Genomic DNA, 21,572 nt, shown 5'->3' with positions numbered 1-21,572 from the left:
GAAATAGCAAATATATATATATATATATATATATATATATATATATATATATATATATATATATATATATAATAATGTAGAATAGTCTGATACATACAATAAGTACACAAATAGACAATGATAACATATGCTAGGGGGTAAGAAATAGCAAACGCAGCAGATTCTTACATGGAACCGGCGCAGCAGCTGCATGATGACGTGTATCTGTCGCGACGTGGAACACCTCATCACTGTTAAGAGACTCACATGTGTTTGTGTTGTTGTTTTGAAAGAACTTTTCCTGACAATTTTATAGAAATCTTGTATTTTTGGTCGGTCTAAACGACAGTTGTATTTACTAAATGTTACCGATTGAGGTCTTTACGTGTTTCCCCGGTCAGATGTGGGACAATATGTTGTCAAAGGTAAAGAAAGCTGTTGTTTTCATGGACGACAAGTGTGCTGAGAGTCTTCCTTGGAACGGTGGAGCTACAAGTGTATTTGAGGCTGGGGCTCGTAATTTAAAAGAGTTTTCAAGCTTCGAAGCCGGTGGTGAAAACGAACCAAAGGCTGTGTTTGTGGTGAGCACTGCTGAAGGGGAGGACAGCTGACATTATCAAAGACATTATTGGACTCAGCAACTTTCAGTATTGTGTTGTTTTCACCACCGTAGCCCACTCTATACAACTCCTCGCTAACAATGTCACTGCTGAATTAGAGGGGAACCCTGTGTTCCAGCAGTTTGAAGAGAAGCTGAGCGAGTGGATGGGAGACATGAACTACACCGCTGAAGTTATACATGCGCCTGTGGTCTTCACTCAGGTGTCACCACAGCTTCTTCTCACACCAATCTTTGCGCACCTGTTCCCGCTGTTGCCACAGGGCCTCTAGACCATCAATATAAAGCGAACAGAGAAGAAGAGGTTTGTCAGTTTGACTGATGTTGACATGCAGTCTCTTACTCCGGAGTTGCAGATTGAAATTAAAACCTGGCCTATGCGGTTAATTCCATGTTTGAGTCCACCAGCACCCGGCAGGAGAGCTTTGCAGTGGGTCCAATGAACCGTCTTATCGCTGGGGAACTGGCCAACCATCCTCAAGCAAAAAGCAGCAGAAAGACTGCCACCAATAAAGCATCCACCGCCTTCATCGACAGGACACTGGATCTAACAGGTGCATGTCACAGTCTTGTACAATGTCTGATGTCCATAAACATGTCAAGCTGCAGCAGAGTCAAACACACATATACACTTTCCCCACAGCTCAATTACATAATCTTGCTGCACCTCCCTTCCCAACAGAAAGGGTATTTTATTGTGACACTTCCGTAGTCCCTATTCTATTCCACTTACACAGGAGTTTATGTTTACTTGGACTATGTTGTTGGTTTACATTTCTCTGTTTGTCCTTGTCCTCAGGGGCTGCTGGTCACCATGGTGACAGCCTGGTGGAGAAGATCTTGACTGTGCTGCAACCTCTGCCAGGACACACCACTGATGTTCAGGTGGACATGCTGGAGCTCATTAACCTGCAGCACATCTCAGACTCCCAACCTACCCTGGCTCCAGGCTGCCTGGCACAGACCCAGTGAGTAAATCTGTGCTGGAACAGTTATAGGCAAAATATTGCAATACTGTTGAAAAGTCAAATTTCACATGATTCAGTTAGATAGTTCACTTTTTTTGTATTTAAAGAGGGTTGTTGTTTAATGTGCCTACATTCATTATGGTTAATATAGGCACAGGGGATATAGAAAAGGCGAACACTAGAGAATGGGTTCTGTATGTTTTCTCACCTAGGTCACCTCTGATCAGTAGTCATTATACTGCTCTATCTGTTCTTATTTTCTCATAATTTTAAGCTGGATTTTGTTTGATTTGGTGAAGTTTCTGTCCATTTAATTTCCTTTGTCCAGGGTTGTAGGTTAGTCTGACTGTAATTTTGCTGTGATGTTTATGACCCAAGCTCTAATTTATCATGTCTACTGTATAACAAGGTTTCTAATGTTGAGGTTAATTTCTCTTGGCCCACAAGCGTGAAAACAGTGTTGCTTTTTGTGCTGAATCTCTCTTCCCCTCTCTTTTTCTCTCTAATATTGTTCTCTGAGTCTTGGGTCAGTCATTATCTCTGTCTTTCATAATCTCTCCCTCTCCTCCTTACCCCTACATTTATGGGGGAACACATGACTGACATTAGAGGGATACTTCGGGATTTTGGCAATGAAACCCTTTATCTACTTCCCTAGTGTCAGATGGACACCTTTTTATGTCTCTGCACCCAGTGTGAAGGAAGTCAGTTTTACAAGTCAATGCTAACTAGTGTTAGCGCAATAATTTAAAGTCTATGGTATCTACTAGCATGCTAGCAGTTACCATGTACTTCTACTCATTGCACTAGCGCTAGTTAGCAATTGCCGTCTGGTATAGAGGTCCTTGAAGGCAGGAAGCTTGGCCCCAGTGATGTACTGGGCCATACGCGCTACCCTCTTTAGTGCCTTGTGGTCAGAGGCCGTGCAGTTGCCATACCAGGCAGTGATGCAACCATTCAAGATGCTCTCGATGGTGCAGCTGTAGAAACTTTTGAGGATCTGAGGACCCATTGAAAATATTGTGTCATGGGGCAGCTTGCAGCTGTGCTTCCCTTTGTAGTCTGTAATAGTTTGCAAGCCCTGCCACATCCGACGAGCGTCTGATCCGCTGTAATACGATTCAGTCTTAGTCCTGTATTAGAGGTTGACCAATTAATCGGAATGGCCGATTCATTTGGGCCGATTTCAAGTTTTCATAACAATCGGAAATCGGTATTTTTGGGTGCCGATTTTGCCGATGTAAAACAAAAATATATATATTTATTTTATTTAACTAGGCAAGTATGTTAAGAACACATTCTTATTTTCAATGACGGCCTAGGAACGGTGGGTTAACTTCCTTGTTCAGGGGCAGAACAACAGATTTTTACCTTGTCAGCTCTGGGATTCAATCTTGCAACCTTACGGTTAACTAGTCCAACGCTGTAACCACCTGCCTCTCATTGCACTCCACGAGGAGCCTGTCTGTTACGCTAATGCAGTAGAAGCCAAGGTAAGTTGCTAGCTAGCATTAAACTTATCTTATAAAAAATAATCAATCATAATCACTAGTTATAACTAACTACACATGGTTGAGGATATTACTAGTTTATCTAGCGTATAATCGATGCAACGCTGGGGGATGATTTAACAAAAGCGCATTTGCGAAAAAAGCACAATCGTTGCACGACTGTACCTAACCATAAACACCAATGCCTTTCTTAAAATCAATACACAGAAGTATATATTTTTAAACCTGCATATTTAGCTAAAAGAAATTCAGGTTAGCAGGCAATTTTAACCAGGTGAAATTGTGTCACTTCTCTTACGTTCATTGCACGCAGAGTCAGGGTATATGCAACAGTTTTGGCAGCCTGGCTCATTGCGAACTAATTTGACAGAAATGTACGTAATTTATGACATATGACATAACATTGAAGGTTGTACAATGTAACAAGAATATTTAGACTTAGGGATGCCACCCGTTAGATAAAATACAGAACGGTTCCGTATTTCACTGAAATAATAAACGTTTTGTTTTCGAAATTGTAGTTTCCTGATTCGACCATATTAATGACCAAAGGCTCGTATTTCTGTGTGTTATGTTATAATTAAGTCTATGATTTGATAGAGCAGTCTGACTGAGCAGGCTCGTAAGCATTCATTCAAACAGCATTTTTGTGCGTTTTGCCAGCAGCTCTTCGCAAGCACAACGCTGTTTATGACTTCAAGCCTATCAGCCTAATGGCTGGTGTAACCGATGTGAAATGGCTAGCTAGTTAGCGGGGCTAATAGCGTTTCAAACGTCACTCGCTCTGAGACTTGGAGTAGTTGTTCCCCTTGCTCTGCAAGGGCCGCGGCTTTTGTGGAGCGATGGGTAACGCTGTTTTGAGTGTGGCTGTTGTCGATGTGTTCCTGGTTCGAGGCCAGGTAGGGAAGAGGAGAGGGACGGAAGCTATACTGTTACACTGGCAATACTAAAGTGCCTATAAGAACATCCAATAGTCAAAGGTATATGAAATACAAATGGTATAGAGATAAATAGTCCTATAAATACTATTTTAACTACAACCTAAAACCTCTTGCCTTGGAATATTGAAGTCTCATGTTAAAAGGAACCGCCAACTTTCATATGTTCTCATGTTCTGATCAAGGAACTCAAATGTTAGCATTTTTACATGGCACATATTGCAATTTTACTTCTCCAACACTTTGTTTTTGCATTATTTAAACCAAATTGAACATGTTTCATTATTTATTTGATGCTAAATTGATTTTTATTGATGTATTGTATTAAGTTAAAATAAGTGTTCATTCAGCTCATTGTCTGCGGTCTAAGTGCCAGCATTGGTTTGTGGTGGTAAATAGACAGCTACGAAGAATATAGATGAAAACTCTCTTTGATAGATAGTGTGGTCTACAGCTTATCATGTGATACTCTCTCTAGGAAGGCAAAACCTTGAGACTTCCTTAGATTTCATGTACCAGCTGCTGTTTACAAATATACATAGACTGCCACCCCTTGTCCTACCAGAGGCCGCTGATCTATCCTGCCGAAAAAGCTTAAAACCCGCCAGCTATATGTTATTCATGTCGTCGTTCAGCCACGACTCTGTGAAACATAAGATATTACAGTTTTTAATGTCCCGTTTGTAGAATATACGTGCTTTTCAGTTATTTTATTTTGTTATCCAATGATTGTACATTGGCTAATAGGACCGACAGTAAAGGTAGATTACCCACTCGCCGTCTAATCCTTACCGTACCCAGACCTACGTCCCCGATATCTCCGCCTCTTTCTCCTTCGAATGACTGGGATGAGGGCCTCTTCGGGTGTCAGAGGGAAATGCTTCGCGTCCGACTTGTTAAAGAAAAAATATTATTCCAGTACGGGGTGAGTAATATCTGTCCTGATATCTAAAAGCTCTTTTCGGTCATAAGAGACAGTGGCAGAAGCATTCTGTACAAAATAAGTTACAAATAACGCGAAAAAACACACAATAGTACAATTGGTTAGGAGACCGTAAAACGGCAGCCATCTCCAGCGCCATCAGGCTGCAAGGTGTTGAACTGGATTGGGCAGCAGACCTTAGGGGGTGTTAGAAGGTATTAGATAGTATCATATCCCTTGCTATCACTTTATCTACATTCAGACTGTCATCAGAGAGCCTCGGAGCCAAATGTCTTATCGCAGAGAGCAGTCGGTGAGGATGGGATCAGCTATCTCTCTCTCCCGCACACACACACACACACACACACACACACACAGAGTGGAGTGGAGTGCAGATAGCAATAATAGGATGATCTTCCAGCCGGGGGCCTTGGTGCCTTTAGGGGGTGAGTGTGTGATGTGGGCCAGCAGGCTCGTTATTGCCTTCCCTATCTCAGAGCAGATGGGCCAGTTGACTCTTATCACAGCTGTTTAGGAGATTGAAGCGCAGCCCAGACACAAAAAAATACCAAAAAACGCACCTGGAGCTCCTGACCCATTTTACACACTCATAGAACATTTGTACACTATGGAGTGAAGTGAAAATCTGTTGGTCTAAAGTTGGAATGTGTTCGTCTATACTGGATACATAGGGCTGCACCTGTTTTGATTAATTGACGGAAGGTTTAGGATCAAGTCTTAATAGTTTGGCTGTGTATACTTGTTCATATGATACGGTACCGTATTAATTTTTATGCTTAGTTGGTTATGTGGCCCAGCCAGGCTACACAGTATGATTGGCTGTATTATGAAGTTCCTCCCAGAGTGTGTTTTTTTGGCTTTATTATGAGCCCGGTTTTTCAAGCTTTAAACAGTAGGCTGGGGCCTAAATTGCTATTTTATTGCTTGATATTTCACTTTCGTAATTCAGGATATATTTTTTTACATCACTATGTTTAAGGCTGCTGTGGGTGGTCGTTGATTTTAGCTTCCAAAACGGACCCCACACTTTGCTGTGCAATTAGTATGATGTTTCATGACCTGGTGTGAGTGTACCTTAAACACCAGCCTGGGCTCTAACTGTGTTTTTCCTGCTCATACCAGAGGGAGCCCAGATTCTCTCTACAGTCTGCAAGTCTAGTGTGTGTGGAGGTTTATAATATACACGTAGTGTACAAAACATTAGGCACACCTTCCTACTATTGAGTTGCAGCCGCTTTTGCCCTCAGAACAGTCTCAATTCGTCAGGGCATGGAGTCTAAGTAAGTTAAGAACAAATTCTAATTTACAATGACGGTCAAACCAGGACGACACTCGGCCAATTGTGCGCCGCCCTATGGAACTCCCTTACACTGCCGGATGTGATGCAGCCTCTACAAGGTGTCAAAAGCGTTCCACAGGGATGCTGGCCCATGTTGACTTCAATGCTTCCCACAGTTGTGTTAAGTTGGCTGGATGTCCTTTGGGTGGTGGACCATTCTTGATACACACAGCAAATTGTTTGTTTTGCTCATTCACCCTCACTGGCACACTTTGTATGTCTGAAGGGTTAAACATTGTTCTTTAACCAGTCTCCTCCCCTTCATCTACACTGATTTGAAGTGGATTTAACAAGGGACATCAATAAGGGATCATAGCTTTCACCTGGTCAGTCTGTCATGGAAAGAGCATGTGTTCCTAATGTTTTCTACACTCAGTGTATGTGTGTTTACACATGCATGCATTTAGGTTTGCTATGTATTAAAGTTATTTTGTTTGTTGATGAGAGAATGCTGAATGTGGTGATGTTGAGAGGGTAGTTCCATGTAACTTCTGCAAGCCATGACGCCCACCATCACAGATTGTTCAGAAGTTTCTGTAGTTAGAAACAGAATCGATTAGCATTCCTGCAACATTCTGATTGCATCCAAATTGGCCCTTTTTAAATGTTTAGGATTTGTATAATATTCAATATAGTACCCTGAAACAAAGTTCTTCCTATTATGTGCTTACCGATTTATTAAATAATGTTTTAAGTTGAAATGCAATCTCCCCCCTTATTTGATCTGTTGCAAATGTGCCCTTTGTTTTTGAACTTTTTTTTGTTTTTGACCTTCATGACGAATCCAATACATATTCAAATGCCACCCACGGACCACCCACACCCACGCCAATCCCACCCCAACAACCAGTACACAGTATCAGTTCTCTATTTGTATCTGTATGTATTATGGATCCCCATTAGCTGCTGCCATTAGCTTCTTCCTGGGGTCCAGCAAAATGAAGGCAGTTATATACTATTAAAAACATTACATTTCACACCACATTAACTATGTGCCCTTAGGCCACTACTCTACTACCACATCTACAACACAACATCCATGTGTACATGTGTGTATAGGGTGTAGGTTATCGTGTGTATGTGTCTGTCTGCGCCTGTGTGTGTGTCTCTCCACAGTCCCCGTTGTTCTGTATTTTTTTTTAAATCCGATTTTAATGCTTGCATGAATTTACTTGATGTGGATTAGAGTTCCGTGTAATGGCTCTATGTAGTAATCTGCCCCTCCCATAGTCTGTTCTGGACTTTGGAACTGTGAAGAGACCTCTGGTGGCATGTCCTGTGGGGCATGTATGAGTGTCTGACCTGTGCGCTAGTAGTTTAAACAGACAGCTCGGTTTATTCAACATGTCAATACTTCTCACAAATACAAGTAGTGATGAAGTCAATCCCTCTTCTACTTTGAGCCAGGAGAGGTTGACATGCATATTATTAATATTAGCTCTCTGTGTACATTTAAGGGCCAGCCGTTCTGCCCTGTTCTGGGTCTATTGTAATTTTCCTAAGTCCCTCTTTGTGGCACCTGACCACACGACAGTAGTCCAGGTGCGACAAAACTAGGGTCTGTAGGAACTGCCTTGCTGTTAAGAAGGCAGAGCAACACTTTATTATGGACAAACCTCTCCCAATTTTTAACTACTGTTGCATCAATATGTTTTGGCCATGACAGTTTACAATCCAGTGTTACTCCAAGCAGTTTAGTGCCCTCAATTTACTCAATTTCCACATTATTCATTACAAGATTTAGTTGAGATTTAGTGAATTATTTGTTCCAAATACAATGCTTTTAGTTTTATAAATATTTAGAACTAATTTCTTTCTTGCCACCCATTCTGAAACTGACTGCAGCGCTTTGTTAAGTCTTGCAGTGATTTCACTTGCTGCGGTGGTTGACGTGTGTAGTGTTGAGCCATCAGCATACAATAGATGCCAAATAGGCACACAGACTTTACTCAGAAACAGTGGCAGGTCATTAGTAAAGATTGAAAAAGTAAGGGTCCTAGACACCTACCCTGGGGAATGCCTGACTACCAGGATTATGTTGGAGAGGCTTCCATTAAAGGGCGTGGCGGCAGGTAGCCTAGTGGTTAGAGCGTTGGACTAGTAACCGAAAGGTTGCTTGATCGAAAAAATATGTTGTTATGCCCCTGAACAAGGCAGTTAAACCCACTGTTCCTAGGCTGTCATTGAAAATAAGAATTTGTTCTTAACTGACTTGCCTAGTTAAATAAAGGTATAAAAAAGAAGAAAAAAATAACACCCTCTGTGTTCTGTTAGGCAGGTAAATGTTGATCCACAATATAGAAGGGGGTGTGAAGCTCTAACACATACGTTTTTCCAGCAGCAGATTATGATCGATAATGTCAAAAGTTGCACTGAAGTCGAACAATTTTTATTTTATTATCAATTTCTCTCAGCCAATCATTAGTCATTTGAGTAAGTTCCCTATATGTTTAATGCCCTTCCCTATAAGCATACTGAAAAGCTGTTCTTAATTTGTTTGCTGTGAAATAGCATTGTATCTGGTCAAACACACACTTTTTCCCTAAACTTTACTAAGGGTTGGTAACAGGCTTATTGGTCGGCTGTTTGAGCCAGTAAAGGGTGCTTTGACTTTCCCGGGTAGTGGAATGACTTGTGCTTCCCTCAAGGCCTGAGGGAACACACTTCCTGTAGGCTTAGTTTGAAGAGATGGCAAATGGGAGTGGCAATATCTTCCACTATCATCCCCCGTCATTTTCCATCCATGTTGTCAGACCCAGGTGCCTTGCCATTCTTGATATACAACAATTCTTCTTTCACCTCTTCCACACTTACTTTATGGAATTCAAAATTACAATGCTTGTCTATCATAATTTGGTCATGGAGGTAGACAGTGGGTTCAGAATTTGTGGGTGGCATGTCATTAAATTAGTTTGCAATATCAGTGGTGTTTTGGGATGAATGAGCAATCTGATTCAATGAACAATTAAGCCAAATTTGCCTTTTTGGCCAAAATGTTATTTAAGGTGCTACAAAGCTTTTAACTATCATTCTTTATATAATTTATCTTTGTTTCATAGTACAGTTTCTTCTTCTTTTTGTTAAGTTTAGTCACAATGTCTCTATTTGCATTACATTTGCCAATCGGATGTGCAGCCAGACTTATTTGCCATTCATATTCCCTTATCCCTCTCAACCATACAATTTTTCAATTCCTCATCAATCCACAGGGATTGAACAGTTTACTGCAGGTACCTCCGAATCCGATCACGAAGCGGAAGGCCCCAGTGAAGAAGTCTGTGTCCAGTCCAGGCTTACCACAGCAAGCGAGGCCCCTATTGCCAAAGGCTGCTGCTTTCAACTTCCACGACGACTGACGTGCCTTCATGGCTGGTTGGTAGGGTCAAGAATAGGAACATCCACTAAGTCATCCAGAAGCATCCTGCTAACTCCATTCTTCAGGGAAGGGGGACCCCTTCGGGGAGCGATCCCTGCAGAGCACCGGCCAGTCGACTGTGGAGAGACGGGACAGCGGCATCCAGCTATTGGAGTAGAAGAGAAAGAGAAAGTAGGCAGGTGTGGATTCCCTAGTAGCGTGTGTAAATTCTATACTTGTTTGCTAAGAGTAGCCACTTTGCCCCTGTAGTCCTCTGCAAGCCAACAGTTGCTACATTGAAAGTCCAGACAGTCCAAATTTTCCCAGAATAGAGCAAAAAAAACACAGGTCCTGCAGCGTTGAAAACGTTTGTTAGCTACCTCCATTTGAAACTACAGGCTAGCTAGGCTAGCTGGGCTTCCGTGTCTCTCTTCTTGACAGGAATTTACTAGTGGGCTATGAGCTCCAGTGAGTTCGTAAATACAGCCCACACAAGAAACACACACCCGAGTCACACATCAGTACGGAAAACAGAGAAAGCGGAGGACTTGCTCACTGTATGGATCGTGGCTGCACATACACTATACATGCGGGAGTTTACCAACTTGCAAGTTGGTGCTGTAGAAACAAGCAGTAAATTGCAGGGCAGTGAGCCAAAACACTTACCCCAATGAGCAGCGTGAACGAGCAGTGTGAACGAGCAGCGCAGTGTGATACCTCCAGGCAGTACTACAATTGGAAATCTCAACCCTAACGCTAGTCTGAGTTCTATCAGCTTGGAGTATTGCTTCTTCATCCTATGTAATCTATTCCCTGTAAATCTGGTCATTGTCGTCGTCGCCCCCCCGTTCAGAGAAATTAGCCATTGAAGTCTCTTGCATTTTCACAATCAATTAGTGTGGAAGTACCAGGTTTTGCACACTAGATGCCGCTGTTCCTGCTATTGTCACAACCTTTTATCCATTTTGCTGGTCTTTTGTGTTTATTAAATGGATCACAACATTTTCTTACTTACTTTGGGTAGAAAACCAAAAGCTTTTGCGCATGATGAAAATAAATTGTGTGATCATCCTCACAAGTCAAGCCAGTCCTTCATGAAAGCAATTAACTTTGTTCTTCTCTAACAACCTAATGCTTCAACCCAAATCTTTGAATAGTCCAACATATGACAGCTCGCTGAGAGGTCTATCATTATCGTACAATTCTCATATGAAGGTTTTTCCTACAAGCCCAAAACTCTTTCTTGTGCTTTTTAAGGTGGAATGACCCGAGAGTGTGTGATGACAGAGTGTTTGTGCTGGTGAGATTTGTGCGTGTGCAACTGTGCGTGCATTTGTGTGAGAGGTCAGGTACCCTCAAGGCCACCCTGTGTAATGTGCTGTGCTTGGCTGGTATTCACGTTGATGCTCTTTGATCCTCTATGGGACATATGAACCCTCTTGGCCCAGGGAGCTATATTTCCCCCAACTGTCTCAGACTGAAACCATCAACCACTAACTTGGTAACCTGGACCCTGGTCCTGTGGTGGGCAGACAGGCGGGTAGAGGGTGAGGTATGTGCGGGTGGCCAAGATGTTCTGGTTCTGATCCAAGTGCTGCCGAGCCTTGAGACAAGCCTCAGAAAAAAAGCACCCAACCGCACCCTGCCGTGAGAAAACACAATGAGTCTGCCACCTCCTCATCTCTAGACCAGCAGACCAGACTCTGCCTGCCAACAGGAAAGAGGGAAAACACACCTATTTCTGTATGGGCTGGGAAAGAAGAGAGTGAAAAGAAAGAAAACACACAATTATTTCTGTGGCAGCTGCATGTGAAAGACATGAGAGTAAGTAAGAACAGGGATAGGAAAGTGTGCGGAGAGGAAGAACAAATAATAATGAAAGGAGAGACATGGCTATGGCCTGTGTAGCTTACCCCACTGTCAGTTAAAAGGCTACACCCTTCATCTGGCCACACCCATCATCTGGGTTTCCTATAGTGACATCTTTGCTACTTCTGAGCCTGTCAAAACTATATTGTTCAGCTCCATCACACACACCCGGCAAGGCTTATTTTCCTAAGGGTGTGTTATTATTCTTGTATGAGTTGTGGATTTATTTGAGCAGCAAGCTATATGAGGAGGAGAAGCCGAAGCAATGTTGACCACTGGATTGTAGTGAGAAAGAGTCTCTGGAGGGGGTCTTCCTGTTGTCCCTACAGGCCTGATTTTTAACCCTGCTTCACATCTGATCCCCTAAAACTCATAGAGCTGGGTCAGGGCCAGCTATAGGGAGCTCACTAATCCAGTTTGGGGCTGGCTAATAATTAGCATGCAATATAACACGACTACAGAGGAGAGTCTCATAGGTATGTTGAAGTCGATGATTGGCGTGTATCTCCTACCACATGTGCTGGAGGGCCCAGACATATTTTTTTATTGAACCTTTATTTACAGTGCCTTGCGAAAGTATTCGGCCCCCTTGAACTTTGCGACCTTTTGCCACATTTCAGGCTTCAAACATAAAGATATAAAACTGTATTTTTTTGTGAAGAATCAACAACAAGTGGGACACAATCATGAAGTGGAACAACATTTATTGGATATTTAAAACTTTTTTAACAAATCAAAAACTGAAAAATTGGGCGTGCAAAATTATTCAGCCCCTTTACTTTCAGTGCAGCAAACTCTCTCCAGAAGTTCAGTGAGGATCTCTGAATGATCCAATGTTGACCTAAATGACTAATGAGGATAAATACAATCCACCTGTGTGTAATCAAGTCTCCGTATAAATGCACCTGCACTGTGATAGTCTCAGAGGTCTGTTAAAAGTGCAGAGAGCATCATGAAGAACAAGGAACACACCAGGCAGGTCCGATATACTGTTGTGAAGAAGTTTAAAGCCGGATTTGGATACAAAAATATTTCCCAAGCTTTAAACATCCCAAGGAGCACTGTGCAAGCGATAATATTGAAATGGAAGGAGTATCAGACCACTGCAAATCTACCAAGACCTGGCCGTCCCTCTAAACTTTCAGCTCATACAAGGAGAAGACTGATCAGAGATGCAGCCAAGAGGCCCATGATCACTCTGGATGAACTGCAGAGATCTACAGCTGAGGTGGGAGACTCTGTTCATAGGACAACAATCAGTCGTATATTGCACAAATCTGGCCTTTATGGAAGAGTGGCAAGAAGAAAGCCATTTCTTAAAGATATCCATAAAAAGTGTTGTTTAAAGTTTGCCACAAGCCACCTGGGAGACACACCAAACATGTGGAAGAAGGTGCTCTGGTCAGATGAAACCAAAATTGAACTTTTTGCAACAATGCAAAACGTTATGTTTGGCGTAAAAGCAACACAGCTGAACACACCATCCCCACTGTCAAACATGGTGGTGGCAGCATCATGGTTTGGGCCTGCTTTTCTTCAGCAGGGACAGGGAAGATGGTTAAAATTGATGGGAAGATGGATGGAGCCAAATACAGGACCATTCTGGAAGAAAACCCGATGGAGTCTGCAAAAGACCTGAGACTGGGACAGAGATTTGTCTTCCAACAAGACAATGATCCAAAACATAAAGCAAAATCTACAATGGAATGGTTCAAAAATAACCATATCCAGGTGTTAGAATGGCCAAGTCAAAGTCCAGACCTGAATCCAATCGAGAATCTGTGGAAAGAACTGAAAACTGCTGTTCACAAATGCTCTCCATCCAACCTCACTGAGCTCGAGCTGTTTTGCAAGGAGGAATGGGAAAACATTTCAGTCTCTCGATGTGCAAAACTGATAGAGACATACCCCAAGCGACTTACAGCTGTAATCGCAGCAAAAGGTGGCGCTACAAAATATTAACTTAAGGGGGCTGAATAATTTTGCACGCCCAATTTTTCAGTTTTTGATTTGTTAAAAAAGTTTGAAATATCCAATAAATGTCGTTCCACTTTATGATTGTGTCCGACTTGTTGTTGATTCTTCACAAAAAATACAGTTTTATATCTTTATGTTTGAAGCCTGAAATGTGGCAAAAGGTCGCAAAGTTCAAGGGGGCCGAATACTTTCGCAAGGCACTGTAACTAGGCATGTCAGTTAAGAACAAATTCTTATTTGCAATGACGGCCTACCCCGGCCAAATCCTAACCCGGACAACGCTGGTCCAATTGTGCTCCACCCTATTGGACTCCAAATCTTACCTGCGCTTCATTTCCTATCTTAAGAATGAGAGACGAGGAGTATCGCCTTCTCCCAGTGATATAGAGCTGACAGAGGCCAGTCCTGTAACAAGTGGCCAGTGTAGTGGTCAGAAATAGAACAGAGTTGGAGCAGAGCAGAAGGAGGTGGAGGGTTGGTTCTCTCATATGTCACAGGAAGAGGAAGTGCCCCCTCAGAAAACAGCACTATCATGTCCTGAATCCGATAAGGAATTTGGAGGGAAACACCTGTCCCAGCTTGTATCGTGATACAGCTGTGAGCTCTCCATCCATTTATTCAATGTCTTCCTCCTCACTTCTTCTCTTCTTATCCCATTGTGAGGCATTGAGTCTCTTGTCATTCTTCCAGTAGATTCCTCTAACCAGAACAGAGTTATTTATCAGCTGCTCGGACTGTTCTGTTTTGTTCCCAGCCCTTCTAAGCCAACAATTTATTTTGAAGACTGAAATCATAAGACCGGTTATAAAAGACGTATCTCTGAAATAATACAAAACATTGTCGTCAATTATTTTAGTTTATAGAGGCTCCTAAAAAATATTTTTGAGTGATAAAACACTGATTGGTAGATAATTCTGCATCTGCGCTGTGATTTGTTAGATTAAATCTCAGGGCTGATTTGTTATGAAAGTATATTTCAAAAGACTACTCTTTTCATCACCCTCTAGATGTCTCCTCCCTCTCCTTCCTCCCTGGTGCTAGCCCTTCAAAGAGCCCCTGCTGCCAGCCAGCATTTGAAGTGGAGTAAGCTAACATGACACATGAGGAGGGAGGGACGGAGAGATAAGCAGATTCACTCTACTTGGATTCCTCTTATTGACGTCTCCATCTTCCTCCCTTTGCCTTGTCTCATCATCCCCCTTTTAATATCCATTTGAACCATTCCTCTTCTGCTCTGACCCCTCTCTCTTTCCCTGTCTCTCTCTCCTCTGGTTCTGTTATGAATCCAGTTTGTGGTCTCTCCTGCCAGGACAGACAAACCAGACCAGAGAGGCCTGATGTCCTGTGGTATTCTGGTGTGTTGACAGGAAATACACAGCGTTCTTCTCTCTGTGTAACACTTCCCCAGTAACGCACACTGGGCACAGAAAGACACACTCAACTCGCTGTGGAATGGTCAAGGTCTGTGGCTGGCTCTTCGCGAGCAAATTAGTTTGTTAGCTTGTTGCTCATCTTTTGGCAGCTAACTGCATCCTCTGGCTGTGTGACTGACAACAGTATCTAATACAACGTCCAATAGCAAAGGCTGTCAATGATCAGATTAACCAAATACTACCCTGATAACTTCTGCATCAGCTGCTCTGCTTCTCTTTGAGGCATGTCCTGATTGTATTTCATTCTGTATTCGATGTACTTGGCTAACTGGGGATGCAGAGCTGTTGCCTGACTTTTTTGAGTAGTCTCTCTGGTCAAGTGAATCATTGATCCTCCACTCACTACAGACTTTTAGAAGGAGATCCTGTCCTGCTAAGAGGCTGTGCCTTTTCTGTCAATGGTTTTATTGCTAGGTTTCTATATTGTGTTCGTATGTGTGCTGGGTGGAGCCAGAATCTGGTTTTGGGGTCCATTCCATTTGATAGAGACTTTGATTAGGACTAAAGTTATTCTACAAACAGGCCGTGGAAACTGTTGGAAATCTACCTCATTTCTGAACCACTTCAAAAGCATACACGTACCTGGTTTATATTAAGTGGGTCTATGTGTCTGAATGCGTGACTACTAGACTTGGACCCAAATGGTCAGACCCATTCTTTACTGCTGCGTCACAAGCTTCCAGGAACCACTCCTCCACCCTCAGACCTATTCACTATTAACTGTTGCCACAAGAAAAGGGCAACCAGTGAAGAACCAACACCATTGGAAATACAACCCATATTTATGTTGATTTATTTTCCCTTTTGTACTTTAACCATTTGCACATCGTTACAACACTGTATATAGTCATAATATGACATTTGTAATGTCTTTATTCTTTTGGAACTTCTGTGAGTGTAATGTTAACTGTTCATTTTTATTGTTTATTTCACTTTTGTACATTATCTACTTCACTTGCTTTGGCAATGTTAACATATGTTTCCCATTCCACTAAAGCCACTTGAATTGAATAGTAAATAGGTTGTGTGTGTGTGTGTGTTGCGTGCATTGTTTGTGTGTGGATACGTTAACTCATGCCTATCTCTTAATGGCATAACAGTCATTACACATCTGGTGGAATTTAGTTTGGAGACACACACACACATGTAGACACACCCACACATTGTTTATCCAGTCAGACTGACTGGGCAAGTCAGCAGGGGTACACAGTCCACAGGAGGGGCAAGAGTGCCCCCTTAAGGTTTAGAATAGCCACTTCTAGCAGAGAGCCACACTGGAGTTCACACACACACACACACACACGCAGGAGGTCAGACACACGCACTCCATGGCCCCCAGCACCCTGTCCATAGTAGAGCAGTTACTCAACAAGACTGGCTGGTTATGGAGCCTTGTCTCACACCCTGCCAGTAAAAACCTCACCCCCGCCCCCGTCTGACCAAACGGCCTGGGGAAAACACCAGGGGAGAGGGGCAGAGAGGGGGAGGGGGGGCAAATTACAACCATACCTCCTCAACCCCCCCTCTTTCTACCCCTTTATAAGAACTCTTGTCTTCCTGGAACCAACAAGGAAATACAGGCTTATGTGCTCTCTCTCTCTCTCTCTCTTTTTATTCTCTCTAACTCTCTCTCACTCTCTCTCTCTAACTCTCTCTAACTCTTTCTCACTCTCTCTCTCTAACTCTCTCTCTCTCTTTCTCTATCTCACACACACACTTACACAAACGGTACACATTAGGACCCACACACAAGCATGCATACACACATATGGCCAGGTCACAGCCCTGGCATTTTAATCACGCTAACTATGTGTCCACTTACGACACGCTTAATCATTACAGGGCTGTAACGCCTCAGCACACAGCTAAGCCCATGATGTGTGTCTTCCTGAGGGAAATACTCGATAAATGACACCAATTTCTCGGTCATGCTTTTCACAAAGTTTGTTGAATGTTTTTAAAGTTTTTCCCACCCACATTCATCATCATAGTGACAGTGAAGTAAACCGAACGTTTATCTGGCTGTGGGACTTATAATATTCCATTATAGCTGTTCTCTTTGTGGAGGAGCAGTGTCTCTGGTTCAGTCGAGCTCTGTTCTCTTGTCTTTGTGTCTCATTTTCTGTGTGAAGATGGCATGCGGCCCAATGTGAGCCCCTCTTTCTCCCCATCCAGCCCCAGTCCAGGCCCAGGCTCGCTCTGGAACCGATTCCATCTGATATTAAACACATGGCAGCAGTTAGACGGAGAGAGAGATCGAGAGAGGAAAAGGAGTGAGAAAAAAGAGACGAAAAAGAAAAACAGAGTAGATTTTAACATTTGGGATCCGTGTCAGCAAACCTCCCCCCTCTACCCCCCCCCCCCCCCCCCCCCCCCTTCTCTTTGGTTCTTTCTTTCTCTCTCTTCCTCCTTCTATCAGCATATAAAGGATCTAACCTTTCTAACATTGTTGTTTCCTGTCTTTAGTCCTGAGTTAGTCCCCGAACTCCTCCCTCTCTGGTGTTCACATGCTCATCAGAAGTATGCACACGCCCGACTGAAGGTCACAGACACACTGGGGACAAACCCAACAGAACAGTGCAGAGGCTCTGCCATGGCGTTTGGTGGCCTTTTTATAGAACCAAACACTGACACGTCTCTTAAAGACGGCGAGAGGGAGAAATAGAGAGATGAAATATGACGTTGGTTCCGTTGCAGAGCACCCTGTATAAGACACAGTGTCGACCTCGCTGTGGGTCATGATAATGAGATGCGTTCACAACAACCTTTTGGATTTTTCCGGGGAAACGCTTGAAGCTCACGTTACTGCTTATGGCAGATGATAACAGTTCTTCTTCTTGACCTGGTGGAAATAGAGGCAAAGGTTATGGGGGAGCTACAGATAGCCCCTCGGTCCAGGTTGTGGTTTTGAGAGGTTCTGGGGATGTTGGGAAAGACTGCTCCGGGGAATGTTGACACATCGGCAGCGTTTAGGGATGTTGGGAAAGTTCCTGATGTTCCTGCTAATTTGTGTTTTTTCCTGCGAGTGGTGCAACAGGGGAGTGAACGCCCCCTTAGTACCCAGCATCCAGTGGAGGCTGCTGAGGGGAGGACGGCTCATAATAATGGCTGGAATGGAGTCAATGGAATGGTATCAATGGCTGGAATGGAGTGGTATCAACCACATGGAAACCATTCCAGCCATTTTTATGAGCCTTCCTCCCCTCAGCAGCCTCCACTGCCAGGATCCCCAACCTACAGGACAAGCACTCGGTCATATTCATGGTATGCGTGCGTGTATGTGTGTGCGTGTGTGTGCGTCTGTGTGTGTACATAAGAGAGTGAGAGATCTTTCAAATCAAATTGTATTTGTCACATGCTTCTTAAACAACCGGTGTAGACTAACAGTGAAATGCTTACTTAAGGGTCACTTTTCTAAAATGCAGAGTTAAAGATACACAATTAAATAGTGGCAGGATGAATAATTACACAGTGAATAACAATAACAAGTAAAACTAACTTGGCTCTATGCAGGGAGTACCAGTACAGAGTCAATGTTCTGTGTGTGTGTGTGTGTGTGTGTGTGTGTGTGTGTGTGTGTGTGTGTGTGTGTGTGTGTGTGTGTGTGTGTGTGTGTGTGTGTGTGTGTGGGAGGCCAGTGCAAAAAAGGGTAAATGCAGGTAGTACATATGTCTGCGTGTGTCTGTTTACCGGTATTTGTGGCAATAGACATGTTGAGAGTATTTTTCCAGTAGAAGCTGGGTGACCTTACTGATGTGTGTCTGCCCTCTACCTCTTAGGTCGTCCACAGCCTGATTGCTATGGGAAACGATGCTGGCCAGTAAGCAGAAGGAGGCTGTGATGGAGGTTCGTAGACAGCTGGTGGAGGCCGCCAGCAAGGAGAACCTGCCAATCAAGATGAGTCTGGGTAAGGAAGGGCCAGGACACATCAACCATTATACACGGACATACACTGACCACACTCACCACACTCACTATTCGCACTATCTAAATACATGTATATTCTCTTACTTTCTCTCCCAAATCACAATGCCACAGAATGCACAGACACTGTCTGATCTATGGCTGAATAATTAATAAGAGGGGAAATGATTGCTGTGAGTAAACACATAATTACGTTATTATAATATATAGTCAAACTCAGAATTTGGAAGGCATGGCATTGAGGGAAAAATGACAATATGTTGATAGAGAGAATGAGTGATAGAGACAGGGGGGGTGGAGAGTGCATTGTCCTGCTGTTTCAACAAAGAGACACAGCGCCACCTACAGAGAGCTGTGGTCACTGTGTCTGTGTTTATTTGCCCATGTGGCCACAAAGGGAATCTGAACCACATGTTGGCTTTCTGACACACACACACACACACACACACAGCTCCTGAATACCTTTGTTGTTTGTTAACCCTTTAACAGGCAGCTCAACTGGGAAGTTGAGCTAATTTTGACAACTGATTTTCAGTCAAATTGAATATATGAATTTTGTTTGGAATATTTGATCATCTCAACCAATGCAATTTAATAAAATTAATAAGTGGTTTTCATTATCGGACTCCCATATTTTTGTAAATACACATTCAACGATTACCAAAACCGAACCTCATTTACCACACATCTTTTATACTAATTGTGTATAAAATTAGAAATGACAAGTTTGTAAAATGTTGTTGACCTGTAGAACATAATCTAAGATTAAAGGATGAGTAAATGACTAATATGTTGTAATCTAAGATTAAAGGATGAGTAAATGACTAATATGTTGTAATCTAGGATTAAAGGATGAGTAAATGACTAATATGTTGTAATCTAAGATTAAAGGATGAGTAAATGACTAATATGTTGTAATCTAGGATTAAAGGATGAGTAAATGACTAATATGTTGTAATCTAGGATTAAAGGATGAGTAAATGACTAATATGTTGTAATCTAGGATTAAAGGATGAGTAAATGACTAATATGTTGTAATCTAAGATTAAAGGATGAGTAAATGACTAATATGTTGTAATCTAGGATTAAAGGATGAGTAAATGACTAATATGTTGTAATCTAAGATTAAAGGATGAGTAAATGACTAATATGTTGTAATCTAAGATTAAAGGATGAGTAAATGACTAATATGTTGTAATCTAGGATTAAAGGATGAGTAAATGACTAATATGTTGTAATCTAAGATTAAAGGATGAGTAAATGACTAATATGTTGTAATCTAAGATTAAAGGATGAGTAAATGACTAATATGTTGTAATCTAAGATTAAAGGATGAGTAAATGACTAATATGTTGTAATCTAGGATTAAAGGATGAGTAAATGACTAATATGTTGTTTTACAATTTGAGATACTCTTGAAAAATATGGTGTACCCGGTGGTTGAGTTTCCCAATAAAGGAATGCCATTTAGTCAAAGCTAGTGTAGTGATAATGGACAAAGGAGAAATATTATTATCGGACTTCTTGTCTGTGGAAATACAAAACTCCTTTCAAATCCACATAATTATTTCCTGTTATCTTCAATATGTTTCACAGTGTCATTCAGTACATGTCATTTTAATGGTATTCTAAGCTAATAAACTGTAAACGCATTCATTTACATGCATTTGAATATTCATTTTTTTTTTACACACAATTGTATAATATTTTATTAATATTTGATATCAGTCCTCATTTAACTATCTTCCATTATGGGGCGGCAGGTAGCCTCGTGTGTTGGGCCAGTAATCGAAAGGTTGCTTGATCGAATCCCCGAGCTGACAAGGTAAAAATCTGTCATTCTGCCCCTGAATAAGGCAGTTAACCCACTGTTCCCCGGTAGGCCGTCATTGTAAATAAGAATGTGTTCTTAACTGACTTGCCTAGTTAAATAAAGGTTAACTAAAAATAAGAAATATATAAGTGAATGACGCATATATCATTTTTTGAATGATTTAAAAAGTCTATGCATATTCCAATGCAAAATGTGTTTACTCTAATTGAGCAACTTAACTGGCTGGTTGAGATGTTTGCAATGTATTATTTATCAAAGTGTAATTAATGCAAACCAAAATTCTTCATTTATGGCCTATACTGAGGCTAAAACATATTTAGCCTATACTGAGGCTAAAACATATTTAGCCTATACTGAGGCTAAAACATATTTAGCCTATACTGAGGCTAAAACATATTTAGCCTATACTGAGGCTAAAACATATTTAGCAGATTCTGATATTTTTCTTCTTGTTGTGCCAGTTAAAGGGGTCTGAAGTGGACGGTAAACATACTACATGTACTACTAGATGTACTCATAACATACACATACTGTACACTCAAACTCCAATTTGATTCATTTACACTACTGTTCAAAGTTTGGGGTCACTTAGAAATGTCCTTGTTTTCCATGAGAACACACATGAAATGAGTTGCAAAATGAATAGAAAATATAGTCAAGACGTTGACAAGGTTATAAATAATGATTTTTAATTGAAATAATAACTTTGCTTTCATCCAAAAAATCCTAAATTTGTAGCAATTACAGCCTTGCAGACCTTTGGCATTCTAGTTGTCAATTTGTTGAGGTAATCTGAAGAGATTATACCACATGCTTAGTGAAGCACCTTCCACAAGTTGGATTGGCTTGAAGGGCACTTCTTACGTACCATACGGTCAAGCTG

General features: G+C 41.9%; 1 protein-coding gene across 1 annotated transcript; it reads left to right on the top strand.

Annotated features, from left to right (window-relative positions):
- The first annotated feature begins 113 nt into the window (after positions 1-113).
- LOC110521666 (sec1 family domain-containing protein 2-like) lies at positions 114-20,493 on the top strand. Its single transcript, XM_021599400.2, has 3 exons — positions 114-1,152; positions 1,398-1,566; positions 18,711-20,493. The coding sequence occupies exons 1-3, from the start codon at positions 990-992 to the stop codon at positions 18,724-18,726; spliced, it is 348 nt and encodes a 115-aa protein (XP_021455075.1). The 5' UTR covers positions 114-989; the 3' UTR covers positions 18,727-20,493.
- Positions 20,494-21,572: the final 1,079 nt, after the last annotated feature.

Source organism: Oncorhynchus mykiss, chromosome 30 (genome assembly GCF_013265735.2).
Source record: "Oncorhynchus mykiss isolate Arlee chromosome 30, USDA_OmykA_1.1, whole genome shotgun sequence".
Lineage (NCBI taxonomy): Eukaryota > Metazoa > Chordata > Actinopteri > Salmoniformes > Salmonidae > Oncorhynchus > Oncorhynchus mykiss.
Note: the sequence above shows the minus strand (reverse complement) of the source record. Positions and strands in the feature narration are given on the sequence as shown.